This window comes from Culex quinquefasciatus, chromosome 2, assembly GCF_015732765.1.
Source record: "Culex quinquefasciatus strain JHB chromosome 2, VPISU_Cqui_1.0_pri_paternal, whole genome shotgun sequence".
NCBI classification, from domain to species: Eukaryota; Metazoa; Arthropoda; class Insecta; order Diptera; family Culicidae; genus Culex; species Culex quinquefasciatus.
Window position 1 is genome coordinate 103,494,716 of NC_051862.1, and position 16,349 is coordinate 103,511,064.

Genomic DNA, 16,349 nt, shown 5'->3' on the forward strand with positions numbered 1-16,349 from the left:
GGCCTGTGGAAACGGATCGTAAATCTTTGACCACCGCGGGTCAGAGTCGAGACGGCTAAAAGAAAGGGGCGCGACAATGTGGGAAAGGGAAGTAATTTGTGATTGTAGACGGTATTGTTTCGATTCGCAGTATGTTGAGTCAACTGCTGTGGATGTACCTGAAGCATCGCACAACGGGGTTTCTCTTCTTTTCATTCTCAGCTACCACCTATCTCCAATTTTTATTTTGCTCTACTGATTCTCACTTCTTCATTCATTCTTCTATATTAATCATTTGATTTTGATTTTACTAACTTTTGATTCTCTTATCTCTCAAAGCTTTTCCACTCTTTTTTACCAATTGATACTACTGTAACAAACTTTGTTTTTTCCTTAAAAATATACTTTTCCTTAATGTACTAGTAATATCAAGTCTATTTATCATTCGCCTAATCTTTTTTGATTTTATTGCGAATTTATTTATTTGAATAATTCTTTATCTGTCCTATAAATTATCATTACTATAATCCTAGCTTGTTTTGTATCTCTTTTTATTAACTATTGACTGATTTTACATCTAATACATCTAGCTTCTCATTTTTATTCTTTAAATACGCTCATCATTCTCTTACTATTGATTCTTGATTTTTATAAAATAAATTCTCTTTTATTGTCTATTGTTTTCAATCTTCACCCTTTTTTTCAAACAAGTGAGGTTTGAGCCCTTACTCAATTTATGGAATGGTTAAAGGATTAACACAAATATTACTATTGTATTTTTGGTGAACTTTTATAACATGCTTAGGACCAAAATATTGTAACAAAACACCGTGACAAAAGAAATAGCAACAGATAAACACGACTCAACACTTGGAAAGATTTCAGGAGAAAACAATACACAGTAAAATAACAACTAGTTTTTGAATTCAAACTAAAAATAAAACAGTTTTTGCTTTAATGAAAGTTGATAGGCACACTATAAATGGTTAGGCGCTTATACTTACATCAAACCCTACGTAATGTACCACCCCCGGCCGAGTTAAAATGCGTAACCGGAAAAGAAGGTGTGCATGCCTGGCACGAACACTCAAAGCGTGTTCTAGCGTGCTGCTCGTACTGACTCAGAGCAAGGGTGAGATGTAGGTGTAAGGGTAGTGCGTGTTCGTCGGGAACCTGGTGCATAAGATCGGTCAAGGCCCGTTCTTACACTGAAAATTGCGAATTGCGAATTGCGTCAATTCCTGGTGATTTTTAAAGAATCGTTTTGAGATTTAGCAAGATTATTACAGCGTCGACTTGCTTACACTCGGGATGTCGGTGCAGCCGTTGAGAGCGTTGCATTGCAATCGATCTACTCGGAGTTGTAGATGGTTACCCGCGAGCCGTCCGCCGCATACACCAAACTGCCCTCAGGGTTGAACGTCTCGAGCGACTAGTTCAAATCTGTTCAGATAGGTTAGATTTCGTCGAAGCACTCCGACAAGGTTTCGTTCTCCGAGTCGTCCTTCGTGTCGTGCGCTCCAGTCTTGTGCTGAATGATATTGGACACGTGCTGGTGCACCTAGACAAACTCGCGTGGGCGTGGGCAGTAGGTCCGACCGGAAGTCGTGCATGACCTCTCAAAAGATTCGCGACACATTGATCAGTTCGGCGTCTGAAATTGCACACACAAGAAGAAGAGCGAGAATTTTAATTACGACAGCCAAGTGGCGCCGGGCTCGCAGCGACAGGGCACGCGTGAGTCCTCAATGTTGGGCAGTCCTTAACCACTGACTGATGGCAACGACGGTCCGGACTGGTGGCCGAGCAGCTGAGCGGTGGCGTATCCGGCGTAGACCTGGGGTTCCCATGGACCTTTGCGCGATCCGCTGCAGGACATTTTGGTTGCAAAGAATGTTAGGGCCAGCTGGTTGAGCAGGTTCTCGTGGTCAGAACTGATGCTGCTGTTTTTTCTATCAGCCGTGGCCACTGTTACAGCTGCTCCAAGCGGTACAGCCAGATCAGTGCTGTTGCTGCTACTGGTCGTTGTCGTGGTATTGCCTCCACTTCCGTCACTCGAGCTCGAGCTGCTTCTGGCCAACCTGCTACTTTCATCGGAAACCTTCTGCTCTGGCACCCTGCTCGTGGCCGTACTGGTTGCCGTGGTCGCCGGTGTGGATGCAAAACTACCGATTCAACCGACCAGCTCGAGCGATTGTGCGTCCAGCTAACTGATTGGTTGTTCTTAGTCTTGATGACTTTCGCCGGCACCGATGTGATGACGTAGGAACCATATTGTTGGCCGCTGGTACTGGTCTGGGACATGGAAGCTTATGCAAACATCATAACCTAGAAAGAAAGAAGGAATAGCATGGAAGGCCGGGGATCGGGTTGGATTTGGGCTCAAAGACTACAGGTTCCGCGACGACTTCCGGCACAGGGAACTTATCTATGGCGTGGACATGGGATGTCGCTTGGGCTGGCGAATCGACAGCGACGACTTCCTCGCCTTTCATAGGGGTCATTCCGGCTTGGGTTTCTTCGGCGGCGCTCGTCGTGGCGGCAGCATCTTCGGTTGGCTTTTCAGGAAATTCTCCCAGCCGCCGTTCTTCTTGTTCATGGCGGGCTTTCGGTTGAACTTCGGGAGGACCATTTTTTCATGGTAATCCGGTAGAATTTTTTTCCTCTCACAGCCACTTTCCCCACGTGTTTATTTTGGTTTTGCTCTTCCACTGCTCGAATCGAATTTCAGCAAGATCTGTCATTTGGTTGCTGTCAAACTCATTCGAGCAGTGTACAGTTGACATCGCGACATGTCCTAACTTGTCTCCAAATTTCAAAGTGCACTTATGTGCACTTTTTGAGTTATGCCATTTTGAACATTTTGATTCATGCAAGAAAATTAATGATTTCGCGTATACGCTTGGTTAAAATCACATTATTTACCTGCGGAGGCAGAAATGACGTACCTGCTATGTATGTTTTGAAATTGATTTGATATTCATGACTTTGTTGGTACCCTAAGTACGTTTAATAAAATTAGAAATTCCTATTCTAAGTATTTTACAGAAACGATTCGTCGAATATTCATATCAGTTCGTTGTTGTGTTCTTTTGAAAGTATGGATAATAATACCGTAGTGTCCCTGTACGATATAACGAAGCACTATTCTGAAAACGTGAGAACTGCTTTCGAGTATATTTGTAAGAATTACAAAACATTGCAGAACCATCACATGATCAACTCAGGGAAAAACCACAGAGGAAAAACTACGCATGTTGTTCTGTAGCTTCAAAACGAGGTATACAAAATCCCATAGAAGAAGTTCATATTTTAAGTAATCTAACGACAATCGGTTACATAGTGATTTTGATTTAGAAGAATTTATCGTGGAAAACGTGAATTTTGCAAGTGGATCAACAAAAAACGTGGACGAGAATCCATACAATGTTCCATAAAATAAACCGTCTAAAATTCTAAAACATCACAAAAATCAAATTTTAATTGGAGGGGAAGGGGGGGGGAGGGTCTTCAAAGAGAGGTGGATTTTAACTCAAGAAGAAGGGGAGGGAGATTGAACGGAAATCAGAAACTTAAACATAGCATAAACCGCCATTCCGGGCATCAAATAGACAGAGCAAGAATATTAAAATTCACCACTTTAATGCATGTGGCCTCAAATATATGAAAAAATCGAAAATTAAACTTTTTTTTTGGAAAAATATCAAAATTCATTTGTTTTCATTATACTAAGTACAAACAACACAAAAAAGTCACAAAAAAAGCAAAAAAAAAATTTTGGCCGCTCAATTATATGGAAATACCTTATAGTGCGACGGTACCGGATCTTGCTGACCTCGGACAGGCGTTGGCGCAGCTTTGCCACCACCAGGTAGTGGTCTGAGTCGATGTCCGCGCCACGGTAGGTTTTGACGTCGATTATGTCCGAGAAGTGCCGACCATCGATGAGAACATGGTCGATTTGCGTCTCCGTGTCGTTTGGTGATCTCCAGGTGTACTTGTATAGGGGGTGTGCTGGAAGAAGGTAATACATATGGCCATGTTTCGGGAGGTAGCGAAATCGATGAGTCGTAGGCCGTTCTCGTTCGTCTGCTGGTGGGCGCTGAACCTCCCAATAACCGGTCTAAACTCCTCCTCCTGGCCGACTGGAGCGTTTAAGTCGCCGATGACAATCTTGACGTCGTGTTTTGGACACTTCCTGCACTCGCGGTCAAGAAGCTCGTAGAAAGCGTCCTTGTCATCGGCGTCGCTTCCCATGTGCGGGCTGTGCACATTGATGATGCTCAGGTTGAAGAATCGGCCCTTGATTCTCAACCAGCACATTCTGTCGTTGACTGGCCACCAACCAATCACGCGCTTCGACATTTCGCCCAACACTATAAAAGCTGTCCCCAGCTCGTGTGTATCGCCGCCGCTCCAATACATAGTATAACCCCCGTACTCTCGGTGGTCCTTCCCCGTCCAGCACACCTCCTGCAGCGCCACGACTTCGAGACCGCGGACCCGCAATTCGTTTGAAAGAATTCGGTCGCGCCCATCGAAGTTGAGAGACCTGCAGTTCCACGTCCCGAGTTTCCAATCCCTGGATCCCCGAAAATCGGGTCGGCGATTGGATCGGCTCGCATCTGGAGCTCTCTGCACTACTGTTTTACGGCGGGTGCGTGTAGCCATCACCAACCCCCTGTCTCGCCGGAGGACCGTCGTACCAGGAATGTTTAGAGTCCCACTCTGGCACTGGGACTGTTAGTCAGCCGCCCCTATCCTGGGGAACAGACGCTGTTCCGAGCCGCCCCTAACCTGGGGAACAGACGCTCGAGGAGGGGGTCCTAACTCTATCTGCTGTAAGCCGCCCCTATCCTGGAGAACAGACGCTTACCTCAACGATGGAGCAGGACACCGGTTTCCTTGAGCCGCCCCTAACACCTGGGGAACAGACGCTCGAGGGGGGGGGGGGGGTTCACTCGCCTCTATAGGAGCCGCCCCTAACCTGAGAACAGCCGCTCACGGGTAGAAGGCGTCGAAACCCCATTTGTTTTGGGCCGCCCCTAACCTGGGGTCCAGTCACCCAAAAACGGGGTGGAGGGGGGGGGGGGTGCACGTACGATCTGGTTGATTTAATTCACTCCACTTTAGCACAAAAAAAAATCTTTTAAATTTTCAAAAACTTTTAGTTTATTTTATTCTGCCGCACACTTTTTTCACTCCGACCCACTGTGCGTGTCGAAATTTCTTCCACACTTCCAAGCAGCACTACACCCAGCTCGTTCACGACGACGACGATACCACCACACAACACAATCGCGGTGCGAAAGAACGAAGGCGACGACGACGACGGTATTATACTTGCCACGCGGGAAGTTCTTTATTGTTCTTGTTGTGGCTCGATTTGATCCGCAAATCGGCACAAAAAAAACTAGCGAGAATTAGGACGGATTCGCGATCGTCGAGCACTGCTTTTAATGTCTACCGGTTCACTGCAGGTTCCGGAGAGTCTCAACGGAATTTCACGCCGCGATGTACCGGCTGACAACGATTTTTGGCACATTTCTTTCGAAAAGGGGACACGTGCCTCTCACACCCCCTCCTCCCAAGCCCCCACTCCTGGTACTCTTTTTGACTAATGTTTCACTTCAATTATATTTTGAACTTTTTGATTCTGAACAGAAGCGTTCTTGTGGGTGAGTTTCTAGTCTGGTTCTAGCTGATAATGTTGATAATGGGAATGGAATGTCTACAAAAATGGCACAGCCATTTACTAAATAGAGCAGTGAATTACCAAGACGGTTAAAGCTGCCATAAATAAATAAGTTAACAACAACAACAACTGTGATCGTGAGATTGTAAAATTTGGGGAATTTTAACAATGTAACAAGAAGAAGAGATCTTGTCCGGTTGTCTTAAGAACACAAATTAATAAGCGTATTATGTTCCCATTACAGAATATGGAAAGAAATGTCACTCAACGACTCTTTAACACCAGTCGAGCGTTCTAAGCTAGCTGTATGGGATTATCCGGTTAGCGACAAATACACCAAGATGTGGCAGGCAATGCAGGAAGCTGGATTACCAAATAGCTTGGATGAAGCAGTTGAGCGAATCAGAAATTCTACATCAGCTTCGGGATTTGCGTTTTTGGGAGACGCAACGGATATCCGATACAAAGTATTAACGAACTGCGATCTTCAAATGGTTGGAGAGGAATTTTCTCGAAAACCATATGCTATAGCAGTTCAGCAAGGATCTCCTTTGAAAGATCAGTTTAACAATGCGTAAGTATGATAATATTGATATAATAAGGTGAATACACTGTAACCCCGATGGTTTGACACGATTTGTTGTCAAACGAATGGGGTTAATTTCTAGTTTGACACCCTCTTTACACGGAGCTCACACACACTACCAAACGTTTGGTATGATAGTAAGTGTGAGTCCCGTGTAAAAAGTGATGATTCTTCACATTTTAGTTTGACTTTGGCCAACCAACGGGGTGCAAACTAAAAAAGTGTCAAACGAAAAAGTGTCAAACAAAATAGTGACCAACTACCGGGGGTTCAGTGTACACTAGGGTGAAAATAAAAAAAAAATGACATCAGGGATACCTGGACACCTGGCTCGTTTCTTTAGGTAAAAATAAGTATCTATGCAAATTTTGAGCCAAACGCTTAAGGTTAAGAGGTCGCTTTTTATCGTTGATGTTTACATGGGGAAAATCGCGAAAATGTATGGGAGAAAACGGGACTGGGTCATTCGGCAGAATGACGGTCGGCGGAATGACGTTCGGCAGACAACCAAAAGGCAGAAAAGGTCATTCGGCAGACAAACATTCGGCTGAAAATACATTCGAATGGCAGAAAAATGTTCGGCAGAAAGGTCAAATGGCAGACAGGGTCATTTGGCGGAACGTCGATTGGTACAGAAAAGATCATTAAGCAGAATATATCATAAGGCAGCATATTATTTGGCAGACAAAGTCATTTTTGTCCAGCAACTTTAGTGAGACACAACCTGGACTGAGCTTACGACTTAACCTGTAGGTCCGACGGAAGGCGTGACCAGACAAGTCTTTAAAAGGGCATAAAATTTCCGATCTTTTGATTCCCATACATCTAGGTTTTCTATAAAACCCACGTTTTTAAATACCTGGGCAAAAAGTCAGTTTGATCCACGAGAAAAAAAATTACGTAAGTCCATACATTTTTGGCAGATTGCTCAAACGAAACCATAACAACGGTTTTGCTTAGGTATTTAAAAACGTGGGTTTTATAGAAAACCTAGATGTACAGGTATCAAAAGATCGGAAATTGTATGCCCTTTCCGATGCCGATAGGTTGACTTGTGAATCTTGGACCGGTTCGGATGCCGGCGGATTTTCCGACGATGTAATTCTGGGTTGGTACGAAATTTTAATGAAAAATCTATTCGATCGATACAAAAACCCCCAAAACGGTGTTATACCCACTCCAGAATGTTTATTTAGAAATTCTATGGTAATATATTGACGTTTAGTTATATGAAAAGTTTGCAAAATTAAGTTTAGATAAGTTTTATATAGAATTTCCAGAGATATATAAACTTTCATACTATGTTAGTAGTAAACTTTATATTCAATCCAAACTATTTTTTTAATCAGTCAAGGATGCCTATTTGGAGTTGGGAGACTGGATTTATGGTGATTTGTCAACAAATAACTTTATTTATGTTAATTTTTCGAAAGGTGTACAAACTTTTGTTGCACCTTATTTGATTTCTGTAATAGTATTTGTTATATAACTTTTTATGGAAATCATCTTTTCGTGAGCTTTTTATAGCAAAATGTTCGGCATGAGTTTCTGAACAAAACGTAGTAAAAGGTTTCTGTCAAACTTTCATCGTTTATATGTTTCTGAGCCTTTCTATCGGATGATGAAGTAAAACGTCGGTCCCGGCCTTGGTTGTTGTTAGGCCGTTAAGTCATTCCAGGTATGGGAGTCCTCTCCCTGCCATAAGTACAAACAACACACCAAACCAAGCCTGCTCCGGTGGAATCGCTGGCGGCGGTTGGACTCGCAATCCAAAAGTCGTCAGTTCAAACACTGGGGTGGAAGGTTCCTTGGAGTAGAAAGAGGTTTGGGTGCTCTCCCCATTCAAGCCTTCGGACTCCTAGGTTCGAGCAGAAACTTGCAATAGATACCACAAAAGACCCGGGGGTCGTAAATGTGGATGGTTTTTTTTATGTTTCTGAGCATCATTGGTGCGCTGGAAGTGGTGACGCGAAGTCGTGATTATTCAGGTTAATTTTTTTGTGTTCTTTTGTGTCGCTGTTCGTATGGGGTGAGTGATTGTGCTAATCGAATAATAGCATCATTGGTGCGCTGGAAGTGGGGACGCGAAGTCGTGATTATTCAGGTTAATTTTTTTGTGTGCTTTTGTGTCGCTGTTCGTATGGGGTGAGTGATTGTGCTAATCTAATAATAGCATCATTGGTGCGCTTGAAGTGGGGACGCGAAGACGTGATTATTCAGGTTAATTTTTTTTGTGTGCTTTTGTGTCGCTGTTCGTATGGGGTGAGTGATTGTGCTAATCGAATAATAGCATCATTGGTGCGCTGGAAGTGGAGACGCGAAGTCGTGATTATTCAGGTTAATTTTTTTGTGTGCTTTTGTGTCGCTGTTCGTATGGGGTGAGTGTTGTGCTAATCGAATAATAGCATCATTGGTGCGCTGGAAGTGGGGACGCGAATTCGTGATTAATCAGGTTAATTTTTTTGTGTGCTTTTGTGTCGCTGTTCGTATGGGGTGAGTGATTGTGCTAATCGGTTGGTGCGCTGGAAGTGGGGACGCGAAGTCGTGATTATTCAGGTTAATTTTTTTGTGTGCTTTTGTGTCGCTGTTCGTATGGGGTGAGTGATTGTGCTAATCGAATAATAGCATCATTGGTGCGCTGGAAGTGGGGACGCGAAGTCGTGATTATTCAGGTTATTTTTTTGTGTGCTTTTGTGTCGCTGTTCGTATGAGGTGAGTGATTGTGCTAATCGAAAATAGCATCATTGGTGCGCTGGAAGTGGGGACGCGAATTCGTGATTTTTCAGGTTAATTTTTTTTGTGTTCTTTTGTGTCGCTGTTCGTATGGGGTGAGTGATTGTGCTAATCGAATAATAGCATCATTGGTTCGCTGGAAGTGGGGACGCGAAGTCGTGATTATTCAGGTTAATTTTTGTGTGTGCTTTTGTGTCGCTGTTCGTATGGGGTGAGTGATTGTGCTAATCGAATAATAGCATCATTGGTGCGCTGGAAGTGGGGACGCGATGTCGTGATTATTCAGGTTAATTTTTTTGTGTTCTTTTGTGTCGCTGTTCGTATGGGGTGAGTGATTGTGCTAATCGAATAATAGCATCATTGGTTCGCTGGAAGTGGGGACGCGAAGTCGTGATTAATCAGATTAATTTTTTTGTGTGCTTTTGTGTCGCTGTTCGTATGGGGTGAGTGATTGTGCTAATCGAATAAAAGCATCATTGGTGCGCTGGAAGTGGGGACGCGAAGTCGTGATTATTCAGGTTAATTTTTTGTGTGCTTTTGTGTCGCTGTTCGTATGGGGTGAGTGATTGTGCTAATCGAATAATAGCATCATTGGTGCGCTGGAAGTGGGGACGCGAAGTCGTGATTATTCAGGTTATTTTTTTGTGTGCTTTTGTGTCGCTGTTCGTATGAGGTGAGTGATTGTGCTAATCGAAAATAGCATCATTGGTGCGCTGGAAGTGGGGACGCGAATTCGTGATTATTCAGGTTAATTTTTTTTGTGTTCTTTTGTGTCGCTGTTCGTATGGGGTGAGTGATTGTGCTAATCGAATAATAGCATCATTGGTTCGCTGGAAGTGGGGACGCGAAGTCGTGATTATTCAGGTTAATTTTTGTGTGTGCTTTTGTGTCGCTGTTCGTATGGGGTGAGTGATTGTGCTAATCGAATAATAGCATCATTGGTGCGCTGGAAGTGGGGACGCGATGTCGTGATTATTCAGGTTAATTTTTTTGTGTGCTTTTGTGTCGCTGTTCGTATGGGATGAGTGATTGTGCTAATCGAATAATAGCATCATTGGTGCGCTGGAAGTGGGGAAGTGAAGTCGTGATTATTCAGGTTAATTTTTTGGTGTGCTTTTGTGTCGCTGTTCGTATGGGGTTAGTGCATAATTTGTAAAGGGAGCGAGTGGTCATAAAAAATATTCGGAGTGAAAAGTGATTTTTGTGTTATGCCTTTTGTCGTGAATTGTGTGTGTTTCTTGCTAGCAATAATAATATCAGTCCTTGCTTTATCATCGTTGATCGGAGGGCACGCCGCCGGTTGAGTTTGTCGTATTAATTGTGTTCCAAAGTAACAGGGTGTTAATTGTGTTTAGTACTTCAGTCGATTGCGGGCGGTGAGGCCACGCGCTTGCCTTACTGAATTATTTTTGTCATTTTCGTTGAGTAATTGGTGTTTTTTGTGCTTTTGTAAACTTAATTAATTGTTTGTGATTTTCAAAGCCCATTTTATATCATCGTTGATCGGAAGGCACGGCGTCGGGTGGATTGTGCTTAAATTTTTCGAATAAGGTTTTATTTTGTTAACTAGAAAGTCCTTCCCATAGCATCGTTGCTCGGAAGGCTCGCCGACGGATTTGTTATGAAAGTCCCCCCCCCCCCGTCGTAGCTCGGGAGGCATCGAAAAGCCAATACCTTATCCTACTAACAAAAAAGAAAAAAACGTGATGCTTGAAGGAGATGCTGTGGATTCAACGGTCTCATGCGGTATCAACAAGTATATAGCGAAAAACTATGTGCTTGATGAGTCTGCAACTTCAACTATCGGACTTACATTCCTCCCTTTCGTTGAACTGCAGGCTTCTTGGGAGGGCGCCGGTATTGACTAATAAAGAAGGGATCTTCAGAGGTTAAACAGTGAACGGATGGTTGGCTCCCACTGATCATTTTTGATTCATTGTTTAACTTCAGCTAATCTGTCAAAAAGGAGTAGCAGCTCATTGGCAGTTAACCATGCTCATGCTCAACTTTAATCGTTTATATGTTTCATCACAAAATGTGCATAGTGCCCAAGGGGTGTAAATACTTTTTTTTACATACTGTACTTTCTTTTAATGTGTTCCAACATTGACCAAAATATGACATCGGTATTACGTCTACAGTCCGTGTTGCGACAGACAAGATTTTCGGAGGTTCTTGTAGCAAACTCCTTTCTACGGTGATGTAGCTAAAAGCTAAAATTGTATTTCAGTTGTAGCAATTTCCAGATCAAATTCACCAGCTACTTACATTTCGGTCTCCTAATACAATTCTTGTCGCAAACAGACAGCTAATTCTACAATTGGCTTGCGGCTGTATATAGATCACTTAATCTAAGGAAGAATCAATATATAAAACGACAAATAGTAAGAAATAATTAAATTTATCCTAACCAGAAAGACAATCAATAGTTTTCCTGTCGATTTATGATAACAGTGATAAGCAAAAGTTCAATTCTATCTCTATCCCTAGCTAAAGTCAATGTCAACGTGTCACATCATCGGTATACTCCTTTTGTTCAGTCGAATTTGGCCGATGATCCGAGGGGTACGGTCCGCGCCTAAGGGTTATTCACTTCGAGTATACCGCATACTGTGTACGGCCGCATACCATACGCGCATAATACTGGCATGGTATGGTAAACTTTTTGATACGATTTATATCAGTGTAGTTGTCAAAATCGTTCAAAATAGTAAACGAGGCTAAATTCTAAGCTAGATTGCACTCGACACCAGTTTTATCGGAAATTTGAAAATTAAATTGTGGAAAAAACATCATCATTTGACGATTTTTTCATTGAATTTGTTGTGGGTGGTTGCTGGAGTTGGGGGAAGTCAAGTCGCTCCGTGATTGGCAAGTTTTGAGCTCGGATTCGACAAATATGAGTACGGATTTGGAGTCATCAAAAAGTTTGGTTCGGAGTTGCTCTTTTTGCTTGAGCAGGGGCTGGGTTTTGTCCATGAGAGTGATGAGATTCTTCCGGGAGGGTGGCTTCGAGGTCGGTATTGTTAGATTCCTCTGACGAGATTTTCCTTTTTGAGCGCTTCAAACTTTTCGTCGTTTTGGCGAGGATCTACAAAGCTGGATCCCGTTCCTGATCCAGCTCGACGATCTTCTTTAAGTTTAAGCAACCAGACACTTCCTCAAAGTGACCTTCCGGTACAACGAATTACCTCGCGACGCAGTCCGCGCCACGACAACTCCGTGTTGGGAACCACATCAAACGAACCGTCTTTTCGGTCAAGAATCTGCCCCAACGGTACAGTTCTATGTATTTGGATGCTTCGACGAACTGTGCAACAGCATCTTGCCAATAGGATTTCCGTTCCCCAGCCAACATAATATTTATGAATTTAATCAGTAGATACTTGTCAAAATGTAAATAAAAATAGACAAAACCCTAAACAACCACTTTTATTACAAAAAAGAAAACAATTTCGAAATCTAACCGAATGGGCAACAATAAATAACGATTAATGGAGACGGTGTCCTTTGTTCAACGGAATGTAGCGGAATCAACCAGCGGCATCGTGCTCGTCACATTGGGCCAGATGAGTAGTAGCGGAAACGTTGCCGCCATTGCTTCTTGCCAAGCAGCTCGTACGTATGCGCCCCAAGGTAGTCCCGCTGGGCCTGCAGCAGATTCGCGGACAGTCGCTCCGAGAGGTAGCCATCGAAGAAGCTCAGCGTGGCGGACATGACCGGCACTGGGACGACCTTACACCATCACTGCTGGTTCTTCACGATGGCGTTCTTGAAGAAGTTGTCCAGCAGCAGATGCGACATCGCCGGATTGCGCACGAACGAGTTGCGAATGTTTTCGAGGAAGACACTGCGGATGATGCAACCTCCACGCCACATCAACGCGATTCCATCGAAGTCCAGGTTCCACTTGTACTCGTTGACGGCCTTGCGGAGCAGCATAAAGCCATTGCCGTACGAGACGATGTTGGCACAGTACACTGCGCTGCGGATGTGCGTGAGGAACGTATTACGGTCGGCAACGTTTAGTTTGGGGAACGGCCCGGCGAGTTGCTTGCTAGCCTTGGCACGTTCCGGACAGGCAACGCGCGAAGACGGCCTCGCCGATCGCCGTAACCGAACGCCCTGGTGCAGAGCAACGATCGCCGTCCACTTGCCGATTCCCTTCTGGCCAGCCGTGTCCCGAATACGCTCCATCAACCAGAAAAGCAAACTTAACCTAACAATAAAAACAACTGCACCAGAGTTTGACGTTGAAAAATGTCAAAAGTTCCCACACTGAAATAAATCTTCGTAACAGAGTTCGGAAAACCACTCACACTCTTAAATCGAGTAGGCTTCCTCACAGCAAACACTCTCGATACTCACCGTGAGTGTGAGGGCTGAGTAAATTTACTCATATTTGAGTAAAATGAGCGTGTGAGTAGGCCGTTTCCAACAATTTGTTATTTACAAAATCATTGACAACATCAATCCAAAATCAAGTGTCTTTATCAAACGGTTGTACATTTGAGGTAGCGTCAATGTCTATAAATTCGAAGGTTCAGGGTTGGTATTAATGTGGTATCAATATTTTATTTGTCTGTCTGTAATTTTTTTTTCATTGCTTCAAAAGAAACCTTGGATTGTCAAAGTCCAATGGATGGGCTATTAATTTCATAATTTTAAGATTGGTGACCGGTCGAATCCGTTGTGGATAACCCTACCGCAGGACAAATCGGAGGCCGCAGACGGGGGCAGCTTCTGCGGGTGGATGTTGGCAGCCATACCAAAAGAAGATGACCGTGTTGCTGTGGGTAATGGTGGTCACTCCCTTCGACAGCTGTGCAACTGTGGCCACTCCCGGTCGCTGACAATTCTACCAATATGTCTTGCCTAAGAACCAGGACACGCCAGTGGAGCCTCAGCAGCCGCCGGTGGCCCTAGCCTAAAGCTGTTTAAAGCACTGGATCGGCCTTTTTTAGTTTTCAGTGAACCTCCAAGCCAAAGCCACCGGCGGCTACTGCAACTTCTTCGGCATGTCCCGATGCTGAACCAAAACACATTTGTACAACTGTCCACGACCGGGAGTGGCCACTTACCTCAGCAACACGGCCATCCACTGCTGGTAAAGCTGTTAAAATTCACCCGCAGAGGCATCCCCCGTCTAAACAACCTTCGACCTATCCGTCGGTAGGACAGCTGGAAGCTGACAACAAACTATGTGATTAAAAATAAAATAAACTCGCGAAAAAAAAACAAATAAAAATCAGGATTTGAACCACTGTGATGCAAAAACTTCTAATTGATAGCTCTGCGCCTCTACCATCAGGACTACTTTTTCGCTGTTGAGTGAATAAGAAAATCACCGATCTAGAGTTTGACATCTCGAAATTTGTTTTCTAAAATAGCTCTCATGAGCGCTCAAAGCCCTCTTTGTGAGTAAATGAGGAAGGCCCTCACACTCACCGAGAGTGATGAGTAATTTACTCGCAGGTAACTTAGTTTTTCCTCATAGTTGAGTACCTCGTGAGTGAGTTTCCGAACTCTGCTTCGTAATAATGATTAATACTGAGGTCCATACCATACGCACGATATCGAGTATGATATTGTCGCTCTGGCACTAAACCGAATCGAACGATTTCTACTCTCGCCGCAATTTTTCTCTCCGCCTTTTTCTGTCAAGCTTAATTTGGTATTACTCGATCAGTGTGTAAGCCAACTTTGTTGTGATGCCTCCATATTGTTTTGATTGACGAGAATTTATGTCGGTAGATGAACGAACTTTTTTTGTTTATTTAATTAAAAACAAAATAAAATATGACTATTTTTACCTGCAGAAGTGGTTAACATCATCATCCAAAATCTCCAACGGCATCACGCAAGCGCTGATGCTATTAAGCTTGACAGAAAAAAGGCGGAGAGAAATAGTGCGGCGAGAGTGGAAATCGCTCGTTTCGATTTGGTGCCAGAGCGACAAAATATTTTTCAGTGACGTTTATCCTAGCGTTCAACACAACTTGTTACAATCATAATTAGAGTTGATAAGTTTGCGAAGCGTAGTGTCAAGTCGCCGCGAAAATTCGATTTATTTCCGAAACCACAATACTGACTACATACACACTCTATACACACCTCAGTATCAGAACTGTCTCATTATAGACGCACTTGGCAGGAACAATGAGACACTCTACGAAAATCAATTATTTTCTAATAAAACGTCATGTTTTTGTATTGTTCCGTTGAAGGTAACTTTCCTCAATTATTTTAAAGCAATTTTATCAACTTGGAACTTTAATTAACAAAAGTTATGCTAAAAAGTATTACAATTTTGTAAAATCCATATATTTATACCAAAAAACCCGATTTAATTCCACCTGGGGTGAGATAGAGCCTTTCTTACAAAATTAAGATAACGGCAGTTGATTTTTTTTTCAAAGAAATAGCAAAATAAAGAATGGTCCATTCATTAATCAATTCAAAACTCAACCTTATAATATAACTCATATCATATATATCATATAACTGAAAAGCGCTGGTTTTTGCCCCATTTGCCATGGCCGGTTGTAAGCTGTGCTCGCACACAAGCATTTTCGATTTTTTAAATCAGAACAAATTATTTTTGAGGCAGAGAATTAGCTCACAATTTGCGATGTTCGTAATGTTTTCTGCATATCGCTAAATTGTTCGTATTTTCTGAGTGTTTTTTTGCACTTTTCAAAATATCAAGAATTAACGAGAAAACAAAATAATTCCGTCATGCGTTAAAGTGGTTACAAAATGACTGGCAGAAAGTGTTTCAACACCCGAGAATTTGCCGTGTTGTAAACAACGACACAACGGTAAAGCCGCATAAATGTTCTTGAAAGCTTTGAAACGCCTATTGTAATTCACTAAACTGTCATTTAGGCGTTAGGTAAAATTGTGAGCTTTCAATAAGCAAGCAAGAAAATTATGTAGTATGCATTTAGGCGTTTTTGGGATTGGGAAGCATACTGCGACTGAGCGTTCGGTGAGACTTCACTACAACAAACGCAAACGTACCGAATGAACCACCTTGGTGCGCTGGTACGATGAACCAAAATACTAATACACAAAAAGGCTCGTACCGAAGCTGGAAAACCAAACCCGCGATGTGCGTTGTCACTGGCGCATGGGAAGCTTGGACGCTCCCCAGAAATTAGTTCGATCAGAATTCGATCAGAGAATGAGCAAAACAAAAAAGAAAGGCAAAAGAATGAGCATGGGGCTTCAGAACGGATAGCTGCATGCGTCTATTTTTTTCATAACTTATTTTTATTAGGTCCTTTTAGGTGCTGTGACCAGGTTAGGACCGAGGATCAATAGTACAAAAATAATAAATAATAAAATAATAAA

At 43.0% G+C, this 16,349-nt stretch overlaps 1 protein-coding gene and 1 pseudogene across 8 annotated transcripts in view; one reads left to right on the forward strand and one right to left on the reverse strand.

The window, feature by feature from the left end:
• Nucleotides 1–16,349, forward strand: part of LOC6053318 (ionotropic receptor 25a) — a 424,911-nt gene that overhangs the window by 377,574 nt on the left and 30,988 nt on the right. For 5 of the 8 annotated variants that reach the window (XM_038256989.1, XM_038256990.1, XM_038256994.1 and 2 more), the window contains one exon: nt 5,919–6,248. The exons of 2 other annotated variants lie outside the window; for them this stretch is intronic. In XM_038256989.1, coding sequence (XP_038112917.1) covers nt 5,919–6,248 — 330 coding nt within the window. Of the gene's footprint in view, nt 1–5,918; nt 6,249–16,349 lie in introns of those variants that run through there. One more of the 8 variants, XM_038256996.1, reaches the window with a different exon arrangement.
• LOC6053320 lies at nt 12,411–13,264 on the reverse strand (annotated as a pseudogene).